The following is a 17,538-nucleotide window of genomic DNA, read 5'->3' on the forward strand; positions in this document are numbered from 1 at the left end:
GCTAGTCCTGGACCACCTCCGCTCCACCGTGAGCTCAGCCATGGACCCGTTGCAGTTCGCATACCGGCCTGGCATCGGAGTGGAGGACGCCGTCATCTCCCTGCTGCACCGCTCTCTCTCACCTGGAAAAGCCTGGCAGCTCTGTGAGGATTCTGTTCTTCGATCTTTCCAGCGCCTTCAACACCATCCAGCCGCTGCTCCTGAGGGACAAGCTGGAGACGGCTGGTGTGGAGTATGACCTGGCAGAGTGGATCCTGGACTACCTCACAGACCGACCCCAGTTTGTGAGAGCCCGGAACTGTGTGTCTGACACTCGGACCTGCAGTGTGGGGGCGCCCCAGGGCACTGTCCTCGCGCCCTTTCTCTTCACCCTTTACACTGCAGACTTCAGACATGACACGGACAGCTGTGTCCTGCAGAAGTTCTCTGACGACTCTGCCATCATCGGACTCATCACGAACGACGATGACGCGGAGTACAGAGGACTGACGCAGGACTTTGTGGACTGGTGTCAGCGGAACCACCTCCTCATCAACGCGGAGAAGACCAAGGAGATGGTGGTGGATTTCCGCAGACGCCACCCCACTGCCCCCTCACCAGTGAACATCCAGGGACGGGACATTGAGAGAGTGGACTCATACAGGTACCTGGGTGTTCATCTGAACCACAAACTGGACTGGACTCATAACACAGACGCACTGTACAGGAAGAGCCAGAGTCGGCTCTACCTCCTGAGGAGACTCAGGTCTTTTGGAGTGACAGGGCCACTCCTGAAGACCTTCTACGACTCTGTGGTGGCATCGGCCCTCCTGTACGGTGTGGCCTGCTGGAGCAGCAGCATCATAGAGAGGGAGAGGAAGAAGCTGGACAGAGTCATCAAGAAGTCCAGCTCCGTCCTGGGCTGTGCTCTGGACTCGGTGCAGGAGGTGGGGGACAGGAGGGTCCTGGCTAGATTCACATCTATGCTGGACCATGAGTGTCACCCCATGCAGGACACTGTCCGCTCTGGAGAGCAGCTTCAGTGAGAGACTGATCCACCCTCGCTGTGTGAAGGAAAGGTTTCGCAGGTCTTTCCTTCCTGCTGCTGTCAGACTTTATAACAAACACTGTTAGTACTGAACACTCGCAATACTGACCTAACCATGTGCAATTCTGTCATATGTGCAATTGCTGTTGGAATTCATGTGCAATTCATGTGCAATTACTGTGAAATTCATGTGCAATCTATGTGCTGTCGTGACACATATTCATGTGCAATTACTGTCGTGATCACATGCAATGGTATTTATGTATTTATTTGTTGTCTATGGGAGTTTTTTTTTTTTTTTTTTTTTTATTTATTTATAGGAGATCTTCTACTGAAAGTGTTTTTCAGACTTCCTATAAGTGATCTGTTCTTCTGTATCTACCTCTGTATCTACCTGCGTTGCACCAATGAAATTTCCCCATGTGGGACAATAAAGGAATATCTTATCTTATCTTATTATTTGCGTTATTATTTCTTATAACAATAATTATTATTGTTATTATACATTTTAATTATTATCATTATTATTATCATCATTAATTATGATTCTATTTCATTCCTCCTGACCGCCAGAGGACGGTGCTTAGCACCTGGATACCCAGCGCGCTTTTCTTTCTACATTTCTCGCATCAGCGATATGTCGAAGTTCCTTCTTGGAATATTGCTTTGGATTTCAACCCGTTCTCGCTTGGAGCCTCATATATGGAGCTGCGCGTCGCGTCCTCCGGAGGCTGCGAGACGGTATCGCATTTTTTGACTGTTATCACCTGCAGTGAGTATTTTTGCCGTTTTCTGGCTAAATATTGATACGCTGTGTGTTGACACCGACTATTACTAGCTGGTTAGCCCTCATATGCTTAGCAGCCAGCTTTTCTCAGCTTATTATCCGACAGTCTGCGGACTTTGATAATTAGCGCATCTATTCAGAGCCTGCTAGGCTAGTACACCAGTGCCTCGTGAGTGTTTTTCGCTCCTGCGGCACCGCCATTTCATGAATGTTTTTTTTTTGCCCCGTGTGAGCTCGTGATAACCTGCGCCCCGTGAGTGACTCCGCTCCTGTGGCTTGACCGTTTATTAGCTTGTCTTGTTGCTAGCTATACTTCGGTTGTATTGTATTTTTTACACCTGCGTGACCCGGTGCCTCGTGAGTGTTTTTTCGCTCCAACGGCACCGTGGTTACTGAATATTCTCAATCTCAACCGGTGTTCCGTGAGTGCTCTCTGCTCCTGTGACACCGCAAGTCTGGGACACGCGAGTGTTTCTCCCGCTCACTAGCCCGTTGCTACTGCCTCAGTTTGTGGCGACAGTAGCCTGTGCGTGTTCACCAGCGCCTTTTAATTAAGCGCGGTACATGAGCCAGTGACTTGTGAGTGTTATTCGCTCCGGAAAGCTCACAACATGATGTCATCCCTGTTGCATGGTTGCAACAGTTGCTTGACTCCTCTAAGCCCAGAAGATGGCCATACCCTATGTCCACATTGTCTGGGGATTGGACATCTGAAACAGGCTCTCACAGAAGATAATAATTCAATTGTATCTCCTTTCCACTGGCAGACAGGACCGCTAGATTGGCAGGACTAGAGGCAAGAGCCCAAACTGACTCTTGCCTCTAGTCCTGTTAAGGACCATGAACGCCGCAAGCGTCCCCGCATGGAGGCCCCTGAGGCCAAGAGAAGTCATCCTGATCAGGTGTTGTCTGCCAAAGTGGACACTTGTTGTCTGCCAAAGTGGACACTTTCGGAAACCGTTGTTTCCGACCCAGTGAGGTCCATGGCCCTCCGACAGGAGATTCAGGAACTTTTGCGGAAAAGTGCCATAGAAGTTGTTCAGAGTTCAGAACAGTTAAAGGGGTTCTATTCAATTTATTTTCTAGTTCCAAAAAAGGATGGAGGTTTTCGTCCGATTCGCGATCTCAGGTGCCTAAATCATTATGTCAAGGTGCTACGTTTTCACATGCTCCGTACCACGGATCTCCTGCTGTCGGTCAGGGAAGGGGATTGGTTCACAAGTGTCGACTTAAAGGACGCTTATTTCCATGTACCTGTGGCACCACACCACAGACCGTTTCTTCGCTTTGCTTTCGAAGATCAAGCGTATCAGTTCAGAGTGCTCCCCTTCGAGCTCTCTCTGGCGCCCCGTACATTCACCAGGTGTGTGGCGGCAGTTCTTGCGCCCCTTCAAGCCCGCGGAATGAGAATTCTGCCGTACTTGGACGACTGGCTTGTGTGTGCTCGGAGTCGGGAACAAGCACTAGGAGACACTTCCATTCTACTGGACCATGTGTCACAATTGGGGCTTTCATTGAACGTTGCGAAGAGCTCATTGATTCCCAGCCAAAAGGTAATCTTCATTGGCATTGCCATCGAATCTGTGACCATGAAGGCTTTTCCGTCCCCTCAAAGAGTGACGGATGTGCTCAATCTCGTTTCTCGTGTTCAGAGGAATCAGAGAGTGTCGTTCGGTCTGCTTCTTCAGTTGATGAGCAAGCTTACGTCCGTGTCAACATTGATACCTCTGGGGCTTCTGTACTTGCGCCCCTTACAGATTTGTCTCTAAAATCTGGGCCTATATCCACAGCTGCACCAGCACAGATCTGTGCAGCTCTCCACTCTGTCTTCGGCATCTCCGGCCTTGGGGAAACAGGGAGTTCCTTTGCAGTGGCGTTCCTCTGGGCTCTCTCCCGTATCGTCAAGAGGTAGTAGTCACAGACGCCTCACTTACAGGCTGGGGGGCTGTTTGGAACCACAGGATGGTCAGAGGTGTTTGGAATCCTCGAGAGAGGCTCCAACACATAAACGTGCAGGAACTGCGAGCTGTTCGCCTGGCACTCATGTTCTTCCTTCCTGCCCTCAGGGAGAGACATGTTCTTGTTCGGACAGACAACACGTCAACAGTTTACCACATAAATCATCAAGGGGGCACAAGATCTGTTCACTCCCTAGTGGAGGCACGGAAGCTCCACCTGTGGGCGCTGCCCCATTTGCAGAGTGTCAGGGCAGTTCATTTACCAGGCGTGCAGAATTGCACTGCAGATTTTCTCTCACGGCAGAAACCACAACTGGGAGAGTGGAGGTTGAACCCGATGGTGGTGCAGGAAATCTGGGGGATGTACAGCATGGCAGAGGTAGATCTATTTGCCTCGAGCGCGACAACACATTGTCAACTGTGATTTTCCCTCTCAGAACCAGACAGTCCACTGGGGCAAGATGCACTGGCACACCCGTGGCCGGAATGCCTCCTGTATGCATTCCCTCCCTTTCCACTCCTGTTGCTAACGCTACACAGGATAGCCAGGAGAAATCACAGAGTGTTATTAGTTGCTCCGTATTGGCCAGGGAGGATATGGTTTCCCGTGCTTCTCCAACTTCTCAATGGGAAACCGTGGACTCTCCCTCAGAGGAAGGATCTCCTGTCACAGCTGGGAGGGAGCATATGGCATCCTCACCCAGAGCGCCTTCACCTGTACCTGTGGCCATTGAAGGGCCGGACTCTGTATTGACTTCTTGTGACCAGGCAGTTATCCAAACAATTCTGAACGCTTGTGCTGCCTCGACAAGAGCGCTGTATGAGAACAGATGGAAACTGTTTGTTAGTTGGTGTGGGACTCGTGATGTGGACCCAGTGCACTGCTCTGTCCCAGTACTACTAAACTACCTTCAGACGTTATTTGATAAAAATCTTTCGGTTTCGACTATTAAGGTTTATGTTGCGGCCATTTCAGCCCGCCATTCCTTGATTGATGGTCGTTCAGTGGGTCGCATTCCTTAGTATGCCGGTTTTTAAAGGGTGCCCTTCACCTGCGGCCTCCAAGGCTTACTCGAGTGCCTTCTTGGGATCTTCCATTAGTCCTAGAAGGATTGTGTTCCCCACCGTTTGAGCCATTGGATGGGGCTCAGTTAAGATGGGTGTCAGTGAAGGCAGCGTTTCTGCTTGCAATCTCCTCTGCAAAGCGTATTGGGGAGCTCCATGCTTTGTCAATCGCTGACAATTGCATTCGCTGGAATTCGGATATGTCTGGTGTTACCTTGTGGCCTGACCCATCTTTTTTACCAAAGAGATTCTCTGCTTTTCACGTTAATCAGCCACTTTCGCTGGCTGTTTATGCTCCAGAGTCTGAACTTGGGGACTCTGATGTTAGTCCTTTGTGTCCTGTCCGTATGCTGCGGTATTATATTAATGATACTGCTGGGCTTCGCAAGACGGATGCCCTGTTTGTTTGTTATGGGGGTCACAAAAAAGGCTCTGCTGTCTCCAAACAGAGGCTTTCACATTGGGTTGTGGACGCCATCCTTCAGACGTATCGATCTAGGGCTCTTCAGCCTCCCAAAGTTACTTGCCATTCTACCAGAGGAGTGTCCACCTCTTGGGCCGCGCTGAAGGGTGTCCCACTGAATGACATCTGTGCTGCAGCTACGTGGGCCTCCTCCTGTACCTTCGCCGCTTCTACAGAGTGAATGTGGCGGCTCCTCATCCAGTGGCTCCAGTGGTGTTGTCCGCTTCTGCAATTGGCAACTAATCCTGGTAAGAGCAGACTCTTCGTGACCTTGTTGGTATGAGTCATCCAGGTGCTAAGCACCGTCCTCTGGCGGTCAGGAGGAATGAAATAGAACGAGAGTTACGTATGTAACTAAGGTTCTATGAATTCCGGATGACCGCCAGAGTTTCCTGTCAGTTTTTGCGAGTGCATTTCGAAAGAAACGAGCGCTGGGTGCGTCAGGTATATATATGGGCTGGTTCTGACGTCACCCATGTCACGTCCACCACATGACTTTGTTGGTATTACTCTCGACCTGTGTGCTGCGCACATGTAGATATCCAGGTGCTAAGCACGTCCTCTGGCGGTCATCCGGAATTCATAGAACCTTAGTTACATACGTAACTTTCGCTTTAAAACATACCATGAGCAGAGAAAAGTATTTATAGTCCTTTTTCCATTTCCCGTGTTTGTGCTCCTGTGTGTTTGTCACTGTCTTTAAACAAATTAAGTTTAAAAAGCCTAAATCAAGGAAATTATCTTAGGCTTCAGGCTTTTTCTAAAAAACACGGGATTGTTGGATTAGTTCAGCATTAGTTTTAGCAGTTCAGATGTCAGTCTTCTCTCAATTTAAAATGTGCACTTTGAACTGAATCTTGACATAAAACATAAAAGTGGCAAATCTAATCTTGAAATCACTATCAACTATTCTGTCCATATGTTGCACCGCACAGTCAGAGCCACTGTCATTGTACAAAATAGTGCTGTAGTCTAATAGTTTTATTTGAATTCCACAGTGTTGTGTTAGGTTTAAGTCTATATTGAGTTATTTATCTTGATTTTTGATTGCATGTTTCTATTCTCCTACTGTCCTTGAACTGTTTGCTCATTGCATTGTTCCAATAGTCTGTGGCCAGCTTTATGAAATCAAACTTTCTCAATGCAAAAGTAAAGTCATGATATAAAACAGCAACATAAAAAGTACTTTAGCTGAACATGTTGAACTAAAATGACCAAATTTAGCTTTGAAAATAGTCACAGTTATGAGTTTTTAGTTCTTATGATTACATTGTGACCTGAATAATCACAAGTATCGATCAAAGGAATAATCTCGACTCGTCTTCACCTGGAGTTCCCGGAGCAGCTCCTCGCTCGGCTTCTTGTTGGTGATTTTTCTCTTGTACAGCTCTTTGTAGTTTTTCACCTTCTTGCGGTGGTTGCTCATGTGTTTCCAGGACCACATGTGGAGGCGGGGAATCACGTCCACCTCCAAGACACTCGTTATGACGTACTCCCACCTTAGGCACAATATATGACTAAATTTAACATTACAAAAGGTATTGCTTATTCAACAAAAAGGCAACTAGCTAGCGACCAACTGGGAATCAAATCACAGGCTTGAGTCACATCATTTTTTCACGTTCATTTTGACAATGGACAATGTTAACTCTATTTAACCAATCCAACTAGAATATTAGAAATACTTAGAGTCAGAGTAGTGAGTGTCTGAGTGCACTGTATAGTCTGCTAAAGAGTGCAGGACTATGTAGTGAGAGGAGTTAGGGACGAGGGTGGACATTCGGATGCAGCTGCAGTCATAATTTTGATCATCGTAATTGTTATCTGCACTATACATTCTGAAACAAGCAAAAGCATAAGAATATTTATTATCATCAATAATACACTTTATCTGTAAATATTCTCCCTCTAGAAGCCTCCAGTCACCATATTTCAGACTTTATTTGATTAAAACTATTTACATAATGGTTTAACTAGTCAACTGCTAAAATAATTGTTAGTTGTAGCTAGGGATGTGACGATATCAAATGTTAGTGTTATGAATATTGTGAAAAAAAGCATCACGCTTTAACGATTATTCACGATTATTGAGACTGTGAGCAGTCAACAAAAGTGAAGTCATTAATTTTATTTCATACCAGTGGTCTAACATGTTACTGTTCCTCAAGTTTGTTCCCGGCTTTACAAAAATGTACTTTCTGAAAGACCAAATGAAGTTAAATGTGACAAAAACAGCCAGATAAAATAGTTATTTACATTTAGGTCTATTTTTGGGCTTTATATTGAACAAAAAATACTTAATTTTGCTTCTAAAACGGTCACAGTTATTATTTTTTTGGTCTTTACCTCCTCCTCCTTCATATTGTGAACTGAATAATCACGATTATCCATGAACCAAACAAATCGTGACATCTCTAGCTGTCGACCCACACTCACCACGTTCTAGCGTTGTTGTGAACTTGAACCTCTGGCCTGTACTTTCTGTACGGCAGATTTCTGGACATCATATCCACTGAGCCCAGCAACTCCAGGATACTGATGTACTGTCACAGAAGACCATGATGAGTTAAACTGCTGTGACGGAAACACGCTTGACCTGCAGACAGAGGCTACTCACCTGAGGTCTGTTGAGCTCGATGGCCACCTCTCGGAGATTGACCACGAGGTCCACTTTGGGAGACGAGTGGTCCATGTCTGACCTCGGGTTCATTTTGAGTTTGGCATCAGCCGAGATCGGACGGAAAACTGCACAGAAAAAAAAAGAAACCTGATTAAATTACTGTTCCATAAATTAGTAACATTTTAGCATTTTTATTCATCTTATTCTGAATGAAAGAGTGGTTACAATGTTAATATAATGTCATAGTATTGATTATTTTATATAGGCTTTAAAGAACACTGAAAAGCGAGGAAAGATACATTTGGAAACAACTTAACTACTCAAAACTGGCAAACTAATTAAAGGTCAGCATACTACAGGAATTTAGAATCTTAAACCATTTTTAAACATGAGACAAAAAGTGCATACCACAGACATGAGGAGAATCGAATAGGATTTTAAATCTTATAATCCTCTGACAGAGAATAGACCGCACACACGGTAGCTCCGTTTACTGCGCTGCTTCACCAGACCTCACAGCATGTAAACAATGTACACGAGAACCGAGAACAACTGGATTAGTAGCAATGTACTGTGGCCTGGGTGTGGTCAGTTTGTGAATTCAAATACTGTTGGATATACAGTAAAGACATGGATGAACTGTTGTCTTCAAAAAGTACATAAAAGTAATAGTCCTTTTTGCTGTTCCTATTCCCTGTTCCCACACCAGGCTTTAGACATTAGACACTTGTCCAGTTTGTGCTTGGTAAAGAAAATAATTTCCTAGAAAACTTACTGAAGTCATGGGAGACAGGATCATTGTTGTTACTTTTCAAACTGTTCTTCAGACATTGCTGTAATAAAAGGCAAGGGTTTAGGGGGAAATTAGAGAAATTATTGAAATCCTAGTCAGATAGAACATCAGAAGAATGATTGAACAGAATGATTGACCATATTCCTTCATCAAAAAGCGTCTTACCAAGGCCTCATTTGAGTGGTGATTGGAGAAAAGCACAGAGTTGACATTCCAGTAGGCAAACAGGTTATTCAGTTTAACCAGCTGTGAATCAAAACATAAATATTATCTTCAGATGAATTGTAAGATTATTTATAGATTCATCAATAATCTTCGTGGAATCAGTTCTTCTCTTTCTAAGAACCAAACAAACTGGTTGAGATGTTTTTAAATATGAGGTTTGAACCAAGTTTAGACCTGGTTTAGACTTGGTTTGGTCCCGTTCTATTCCTGATTTATTCCAATTCTAGTTCTGGCCTGTGTGATCGTATACAAAACACATCAAAAAATAGCTTGGTCACCTCAAATAGAAATATAAGAAAGTTTCATATGTTTTACTTTAGACTGTTGCATATTTGAGAATACATTTTAGATAAATGAACAGAATGAATGCAGGTGTAACTAAGTGCAGGTTAGAAATAGGTGTATATAAGGATATATTTTGTACCTTGAAAAACAGCTTGGCCTTCTCGTTCAGTAAAGTTGGGCGCCAGTTTTGATCCGCAGTCTGTCGAGAGGAGAATTATTATAGCATCATTAGGTTTGTGCACACGAACAATTTACCTGTTTTTACACGTTCAATTTTAAAGTACAGTAGTAATAAAGAGTATTACCTGAAGACTGAGGTTTTCAAGTGACACTCCAAAAGACAAAGGGCAGTTTGGGTTTGTGACCTGGAAGAACAAAGTCAGCTTGAACTTTAACGTATAAATGACATAACTGACAATTACATCAAAACATATTGTGTAGCTACATAATATAAGATCACCACTGTGTGATCAAATTTAAAGAACTTCCTGCCATAGACACAATAAATGGATACCGTTGGAACGTACTTTTGGCTGCAAGAAAAGAAGGCCTTTACAAAGAAATGGATGACAAACTGTACCAATAATCAAGGACTGGACCAAATTATAACCCCAATTCGAAAGAAAAATTCGAATTGGGGTTATTTTTTTTAGTTTACTTCCTGTTATCTCACTGGATATCTCAATGTTGTTTGCTAGCTCTCTGTGTTGTGTTGCATTATAAAACTAAAAACAAATTTAATTGATTTCTTTTTTTTTTGGCAGAGGTCTAAACCATTGTTGTAATTAATATGTGCAGCCTTTGCTATTTGCTACCAGTCAAATTGTAAATAAATCGAAGTGGAGCAAAAAGAGTAAACAAGGTAAGAAAACTGTGTTTCTAAAGGAATAAACTAGTCACAGTCAGACACATGCCCTGCGGTGTGTCAGACACATGCCCTGCGGTGTGTCAGACACATGCCCTGCGGTGTGTGCGGTGTGTCAGACACATGCCCTGTGGTGTGTGCGGTGTGTCAGACACATGCCCTGCGGTGTGTCAGACACATACCCTGTGGTGTGTGCGGTGTGTCAGACACATGCCCTGCGGTGTGTCAGACACATGCCCTGCGGTGTGTCAGACACATGCCCTGCGGTGTGTCAGACACATGCCCTGCGGTGTGTCAGACACATGCCCTGCGGTGTGTCAGACACATGCCCTGCGGTGTGTGCGGTGTGTCAGACACATGCCCTGTGGTGTGTGCGGTGTGTCAGACACATGCCCTGCGGTGTGTCAGACACATGCCCTGCATGCCCTGCGGTGTGTCAGACACATGCCCTGTGGTGTGTGCCAGACACATGCCCTGCGGTGTGTCAGACACATGCCCTGCGGTGTGTCAGACACATGCCCTGCATGCCCTGCGGTGTGTGCGGTGTGTCAGACACATGCCCTGCATGCCCTGCGGTGTGTGCGGTGTGTCAGACACATGCCCTGCATGCCCTGCGGTGTGTGCGGTGTGTCAGACACATGCCCTGTGGTGTGTGCGGTGTGTCAGACACATGCCCTGCATGCCCTGCGGTGTGTGCGGTGTGTCAGACACATGCCCTGTGGTGTGTGCGGTGTGTCAGACACATGCCCTGCGGTGTGTCAGACACATGCCCTGCGGTGTGTCAGACACATGCCCTGCGGTGTGTCAGACACATGCCCTGCGGTGTGTCAGACACATGCCCTGCATGCCCTGCGGTGTGTGCGGTGTGTCAGACACATGCCCTGCGGTGTGTCAGACACATGCCCTGCATGCCCTGCGGTGTGTGCGGTGTGTCAGACACATGCCCTGCGGTGTGTCAGACACATGCCCTGCGGTGTGTCAGACACATGCCCTGCATGCCCTGCGGTGTGTGCGGTGTGTCAGACACATGCCCTGCATGCCCTGCGGTGTGTGCGGTGTGTCAGACACATGCCCTGTGGTGTGTGCGGTGTGTCAGACACATGCCCTGCGATGTATCAGACAAATGCCCTGTGGTGTCGAGCGTGCAGTGAGAGTACTCACATGGTCTTCATATCGGACGTGGATGTTGGAGATCTTCACCTGCAGATTCTTGATTACCTGCGTGACCAGCTTCTCCACAAACGTGTCTTGTTTCTCCAGCCCGGGGTTTTCTGTCACACACACATTTATATAAGACAGTTACATGTCAGGCATATTTAGATCTGTTGTTTTCAGGCAGAGAGAACACCAGTTTTACAGGATGCATGGGCCAAAATATCTTTATTTGATTTTAAGTATTAGTAGAAAAAAGCTTCAGTTGTAGTCATCTGGACTCAGTTTGCAAAAATAGACGTTTCGACTCTCATCCAAGAGTCATTGTCAAGTTGTTGTCATTGTTTAAGTATTGTTGATACAGACTAATTCATGTTTTAGTACAAATTACTTTTTTTAAATGAGGACTGTTGGTAGTAAATGGAAAAGCATGTGTTTTTAGGGTTGGTACTAACCAATACCATATTTTCCGGACTATAAGTCGCACCAGCCAAAAAATGAATAATAGAGAAGAAACTACACTACACTATATATATATATATATATATATATATATATATATATATATATATATATATATATATATATATATATATATATATATATATATATATATATATATATATATATATATATATATATATATATATATATATATATATATATATATATATATATATATATATATTAGTGTAGTTGGAGATGTTAATCGCCAACTTCGCTAACACGCCTCAACATATATTATAGCGCACGCACACACATATTATAGCGCGCACGCACGCACACACACATATTATAGCGCGCGCGCACGCACACACACATATTATAGCGCGCGCACGCACACACACATATTATAGCGCGCGCACGCACGCACGCACATTATAGCGCACGCACGCACATTATAGCGCGCACGCACATTATAGCGCGCACGCACGCACGCACATTATAGCGCGCACGCACGCACGCACATTATAGCGCGCGCGCACGCACGCACATTATAGCGCGCGCGCACGCACGCACACACACACACACACACACACACGCACACACACACCATTAATCTAGCGCCTATTCTTTGGACAATTCAATTAGTCGTTCAGATCACCCGGAAATAAAGATTTTCACAACATTTCACCAAGATGAGGCAACTTTCAGTTCAGTTCAAAAGAATAAAGCATAAAATTGATAAAAGTACAGTACTTTTACCTTTACACTTTTCTGCCACTGCTCTAGATTGCCTGACTCCAAAACGTCATGTGCTGAGAGAAAAGGTTTTATGACTGGCATCAAGTCCAATGAGTGTCTCTGATGTAAATAATATGCCTCACTCAGGCAGATTTGTGTCTAGCTTTATCTGTGTCAAATATTAAAACCAAATATTATTCACAGGCAGAGAAATTAAAAATCGATTGACAAAAATAACCTCATGAGGAACAACAAGCTGAATAGTTTTATAGAATAAAAAAGTACTATCAAATGACACGGCATCTCTCTGTACACGCATAATACTGAGGCCAAGCTCTGTAGTAGTGCCAAACTGTAAGCAGTAGTTATCACAGAATTTAAACAGTCAATATCAGTAAACGTTTAATATGTAGGCCTATATAACAGAATATTTCTTACAAATAACACATTTAGATGATATTAGAAGGAGGTAAGTAGATTCTTCTTTTTTTTTAACTTTGAAGGCATAAAAAAAATTAAAAATCCAAATTTGTATATAAAATCCACCCATTTAATGATAATTAACTCAACTTTGTTTGAATGCTCGGACGCTTTGTTGGCACTCAGCGTCACAGAATAGCAATCAATATCATCTTTTTCACCTACCAAGTCCACTAGCACATTACGCCACGTCTTAAAACCATCAACTTATTCTTAATTCTCACTCTTTTCCCTCGCTTCGACGAATCTGTCACCAATCTGTCACTGAACACACATGTTGCTGTCAAAATTTTTTGATTCTGCCAGTGACCCGCAGTGACCGCCAGGCGTCGGGCTTCAACATTCAATGAGATTGTTCTCCGTTTGTGTTAGTTACAATTCGACGGTTTTAGCGACATTTTCGGCTTCAAAATATTTCTAGCGAGTTCCAGTGATAAAAAATTATTCCACACGGCGCTTTTTTGAAAAACCGGTCGGTAAATCTGCGAGATAATATCTCTTTGTCTTATAATATAAGATTTTAAAAAAATATATTTGGCATCATTTTGACAAAATGCAGATTATTTTTTTCAGTCGGCTATTTTTTTACCAAGTCGGTCGGGTTATGGCAAACAGACATATTTTTTTGCTCTGCCCCAGTGTGAAAGCAGATGACACATGAAACCACAGCTACCATAACACTACTGTTTCTGCATTTATCTCCCAATCGTGTGATAACAAAACTTATGACAAAGACAAAAACAATGACAAATACAGGGGAGTTACTAACAAAATCAGTATTGCAATTAGTGCTCTCCACAGAATTGTTTTAAGGGATGGTAAATATGCCTCATACGGGGTTGCATTTTCCTCCAAGGATGGTTTAATGTACCTTCATTATTTCCAAAGGTACATGCACCCTAAACATACTATTAAATGGTGTATAGGCCTAAACATACTATTAAATGGTGTATAGGCCTAAACATACTATTAAATGGTGTATAAGCCTAAACATACTATTAAATGGTGTATAAGCCTAAACATACTATTAAATGTGTGTATAGGCCTAAACATACTATTACATGGTGAATAAGCCTAAACATACTATTACATGGTGTATAGACCTAAACATACTATTACATGGTGTATAGGCCTAAACATACTATTACATGGTGTATAGGCCTAAACATACTATTACATGGTGTATAGACCTAAACATACTATTACATGGTGTATAAGCCTAAACATACTATTACATGGTGTATAGGCCTATCCACCATCAAGAACTTTGAATATTGGCTACCCAAAACTTAATGGAATCATGGAAATGATAAATAAAAATAAAGACACAGTGATTTAAATGTATTACCAGTGAGCACTGTATCATAATACACAATTTTATTCACAATTTTGGTATGTAATGAAAATTGGTACAGTTTTAGCTAATGGATGAAGGCAGTATTATAATGCTGAAATCATTTAGACACATCAACTCTTGGCTTTTTCATCCATTGGACACAATGCAGCCTCATAGTCAGGATCATAGAAGATCAGAGTCAGAGTTTAGTGAATATCTTTATTTGCTCTTTAATATCTTTAAGAGCTGCGTCTTGAGGATTAAGGTGTAGTGCGTAGCAAGTCACTAGAGCGTAATCTCGCTGCGCTGACACTCGCCTCTGGCTGCGCTGGCGGGGTTTTGGGGATGGTTTATTCCCCCCCCCCCCCCCCCATGTCAAAACGAATGGCGGGCCATTTTGATTTATCAGGTTAGGGATGGCGGGGGCACCATCCCTGAATGTATGTAGCCAGACCCCTGAATTACTATTCCTCTAGTTTGTGACCAGCTTTATGAGATCAAACCGTCTGAATAATAAATGAAAGTGTATAACAGTCAGATAAAATCATATTTTTGGATCACGATTATTCACTTTCAGTACTTATGATTTTTGTGACCAGAATGATTACGTATGTGATGAACAGACGTGCACCTTGCTCAGCAGCTTTGAGTTTGGTCTCCTCGATCCTCTGCAGCTCTCTCTGTCGAGCCTCCAGGAACTGCTTTTCCTCCTTCTCCGCATCGTACTTTATACCTGGAAAAACACACAGAAATCAATGTTTGAACAGCGTCACAAATATCATATCCAGGCTGATATCATTACGTGTTTATTGCAAATATTTGAAAAATATTATTTATTTATTTTTAAATATTAATACCTTGAAAAACATGCAAGTTTCAAAACTTAAAAAAAAAAAAAAAATCATACTTCAGAGCACTTCTGAGTCCAGAAATAAAATAAAAGCAAAAAAAGATAAAGCAGACGCAAACGCTACAACATTGAAACTTATTTTTTTGTTTTGTAAATTAATGTATGTTTTGAAGAGTACACATGACTCTCTACTAGTCATCAAGATTGGTGTCAGCACAATAGGGCAATACCGTGGGTGAATAAAGAAAAGCTAGCTTGCCCCGACATGCTAATGTATGCGTGCGGTTGTAATTAAAGTGATGAAAACATCACCAGAGACCTCCAGATCTCTACGTTTGACAGTGTCAAATTTCTCACAAATCCGAGAAATGTTGTGAGGCTCAGAGGGAGAAGACCTCAAATATAGGATTCATGAAACAAGTGTGAATTTATCTAAATACATATGCAGGTATGTTTTTGATGAGGGAGGAACTCAAAGAGCTCATTAATTAATAAGAAACCGGTAATAATTGTGAATGCCCAAGTCACTGATCACATTTCTTCAAAAATAAACAACAAGTAATAGCAAATCTCCAATAGTATATTAATTACATTGTACATTTGACGCGTATAAAAAAACTTACTTGCTGTGGGGACGATAAGGAGGTAGACTCCATCAAGTGTGGCTTCCACCGACTGTGTGTAAAGATTCTTCCATGGAATTTTAAGTTCCAACCTCCCTACAAATACGTTAAAAAGGATTTATTGAATAAATATGAAAGTGGTGGTTTTTACATGCACTTTCTTACCTATGTGGCCAGCTTTCACTTTAAAGGGAATGTCAAGTTGACTCTGGACAAGAATAAAAAATGTGTTATCACCTTATCACCAGCAAAGTTAATGGTTACCAAGTCTATGGATTGGTCCCGGTTTAGTCCCGGTTTAGTCCCAGTTTAGTCCCAGTTTAGTCCCAGTTTAGTCCCAGTTTAGTCCCAGTTTTGATATGATGCGTGTCAAGTGAGTCATGTGTGAAGTATTAAGCAATACCATCCTAACTTACCAGAGCATTTTCCTTGATTTCAAGATTCTTAAGAATGGCATCACCTGTGAACAGAATAAACTTGGTTAATAAAAGTTACTACCAAAACTAGGACAACTATGGATAAGAAAATGTAGTCATGTGACCAGTGAAAACAGTGCTATCTACAGGTCTTTGCCCTCTGTCATGTGGCCTGGCTTCAACCCTGATGGAATTTAAAATCAAGTCCAGCTTTTTCCCAGCAGGATTCTTATGCTTAATCCTGCTCACCATTTGATGCACATCTGGGGAAACCCTCAAACATCACTATTCTCACTTTCTTTCTCTTTTCTCCAGGGCTGAAACTAACCATTACTTTAGTGGTCGACGAGTCAAACGATTATTTCTATTGTGCATTGAGACTTTTAATACATTTCATAACCAAACAAACTGTGTACATAGGGTGTTTTAATGCTTCCAGATAAAGAATATTACAAATAAAATGTATAATTGGTGAAATCCAGAATGTGTTTATTCTTTTTTTATATAATAACTGGTTCAGTCTTTGTTACAAACGCATTACTTCATCTTTACTTTAAATAAAATATAGTAATAACAGACTAGTCACGGATAATTGATTTATTGATGCAGCTCTACCAGTGACAAACCAAAAACACTCAAAAAAACAAACTGAAAAACAAAAACCTCAGACATGCAAACTACGCTAACCTTATTCCTCTCTTTTTGTTTGGATGGATTAATATTCTGAAATAAATGCAGTTAATAGCATAAAATAAAAGGCAGATGCGGTGGGTGCAGCTCGTGCAGTGTGCTTATGTAGATGGGAAACAACAAGGCAAGTTTGAACACGTTTACAATGGCATTCTCTTTCCACCAAATAAACACAGATTTGTAGGCAGTGAGCAGTGATCTTTCTGGAGGAGCTGAAATAGTGGCCTGGTGTGACTCAGGACTCTGTGTAAAGGGTGTGACCCACAACTGCCTCAGTCAAACCCACTCGATATCATAAACAGAGCAACACCCACAAATCAACATATGGAAAAAAGACAAGAAACTAGGGTGAAAATGAATTGATATTTCCTGTGATTATCAAAATGTGATGGTTACAAAAATGAACACAAGTGGGTTTTAGGGTGGGACAAACTGACAGTGACAGCTGAGGGCGCCACACTGATGACCCTGCCGCTCGTTAGCTTCTATTTACTAGTTAGCACGTTAGCTTAGCATGTGTTACTACCAGGAGTTTCTTTACCTCCCCAGATGCCAAGCTGCAGCTGTGACGAGTCGAGGTTGACCACATAATCCCCCAGGAACCTGTTGAGGACGTCGACCACCACGCTCTCGAAAACCATGTTGTCGTTTGTCTCATGAAAGTGCCATGTTTACGTCTGAAGCTTGCCTCACGGAGCACGGCTGCCGCTGACTTACT

General features: G+C 42.9%; 1 protein-coding gene across 3 annotated transcripts in view; it reads right to left on the reverse strand.

Moving 5' to 3' along the window:
* The window catches only part of vps13a (vacuolar protein sorting 13 homolog A), a 106,094-nt gene extending 88,556 nt beyond the window's left edge, over positions 1-17,538 (reverse strand). For all 3 annotated transcript variants that reach the window (XM_072434102.1, XM_072434100.1, XM_072434101.1), the window contains exons 1-13: positions 17,362-17,538; positions 16,131-16,174; positions 15,880-15,922; positions 15,715-15,810; positions 14,873-14,974; positions 11,250-11,359; positions 9,529-9,588; positions 9,363-9,422; positions 8,879-8,959; positions 8,696-8,753; positions 7,918-8,045; positions 7,737-7,843; positions 6,628-6,799 (exon numbers count right to left, since the gene is read on the reverse strand). In XM_072434102.1, the coding sequence (XP_072290203.1) occupies positions 6,628-6,799; positions 7,737-7,843; positions 7,918-8,045; positions 8,696-8,753; positions 8,879-8,959; positions 9,363-9,422; positions 9,529-9,588; positions 11,250-11,359; positions 14,873-14,974; positions 15,715-15,810; positions 15,880-15,922; positions 16,131-16,174; positions 17,362-17,461 (1,161 nt within the window). In that variant the 5' untranslated portion in view covers positions 17,462-17,538. The remainder of the gene's footprint in view (positions 1-6,627; positions 6,800-7,736; positions 7,844-7,917; positions 8,046-8,695; positions 8,754-8,878; positions 8,960-9,362; positions 9,423-9,528; positions 9,589-11,249; positions 11,360-14,872; positions 14,975-15,714; positions 15,811-15,879; positions 15,923-16,130; positions 16,175-17,361) is intronic.

The sequence above is a fragment of the Eucyclogobius newberryi genome, unplaced genomic scaffold (assembly GCF_026437365.1).
Source record: "Eucyclogobius newberryi isolate DKJ021-1_F unplaced genomic scaffold, fEucNew1.0.hap1 SCAF_6, whole genome shotgun sequence".
NCBI lineage: Eukaryota > Metazoa > Chordata > Actinopteri > Gobiiformes > Gobiidae > Eucyclogobius > Eucyclogobius newberryi.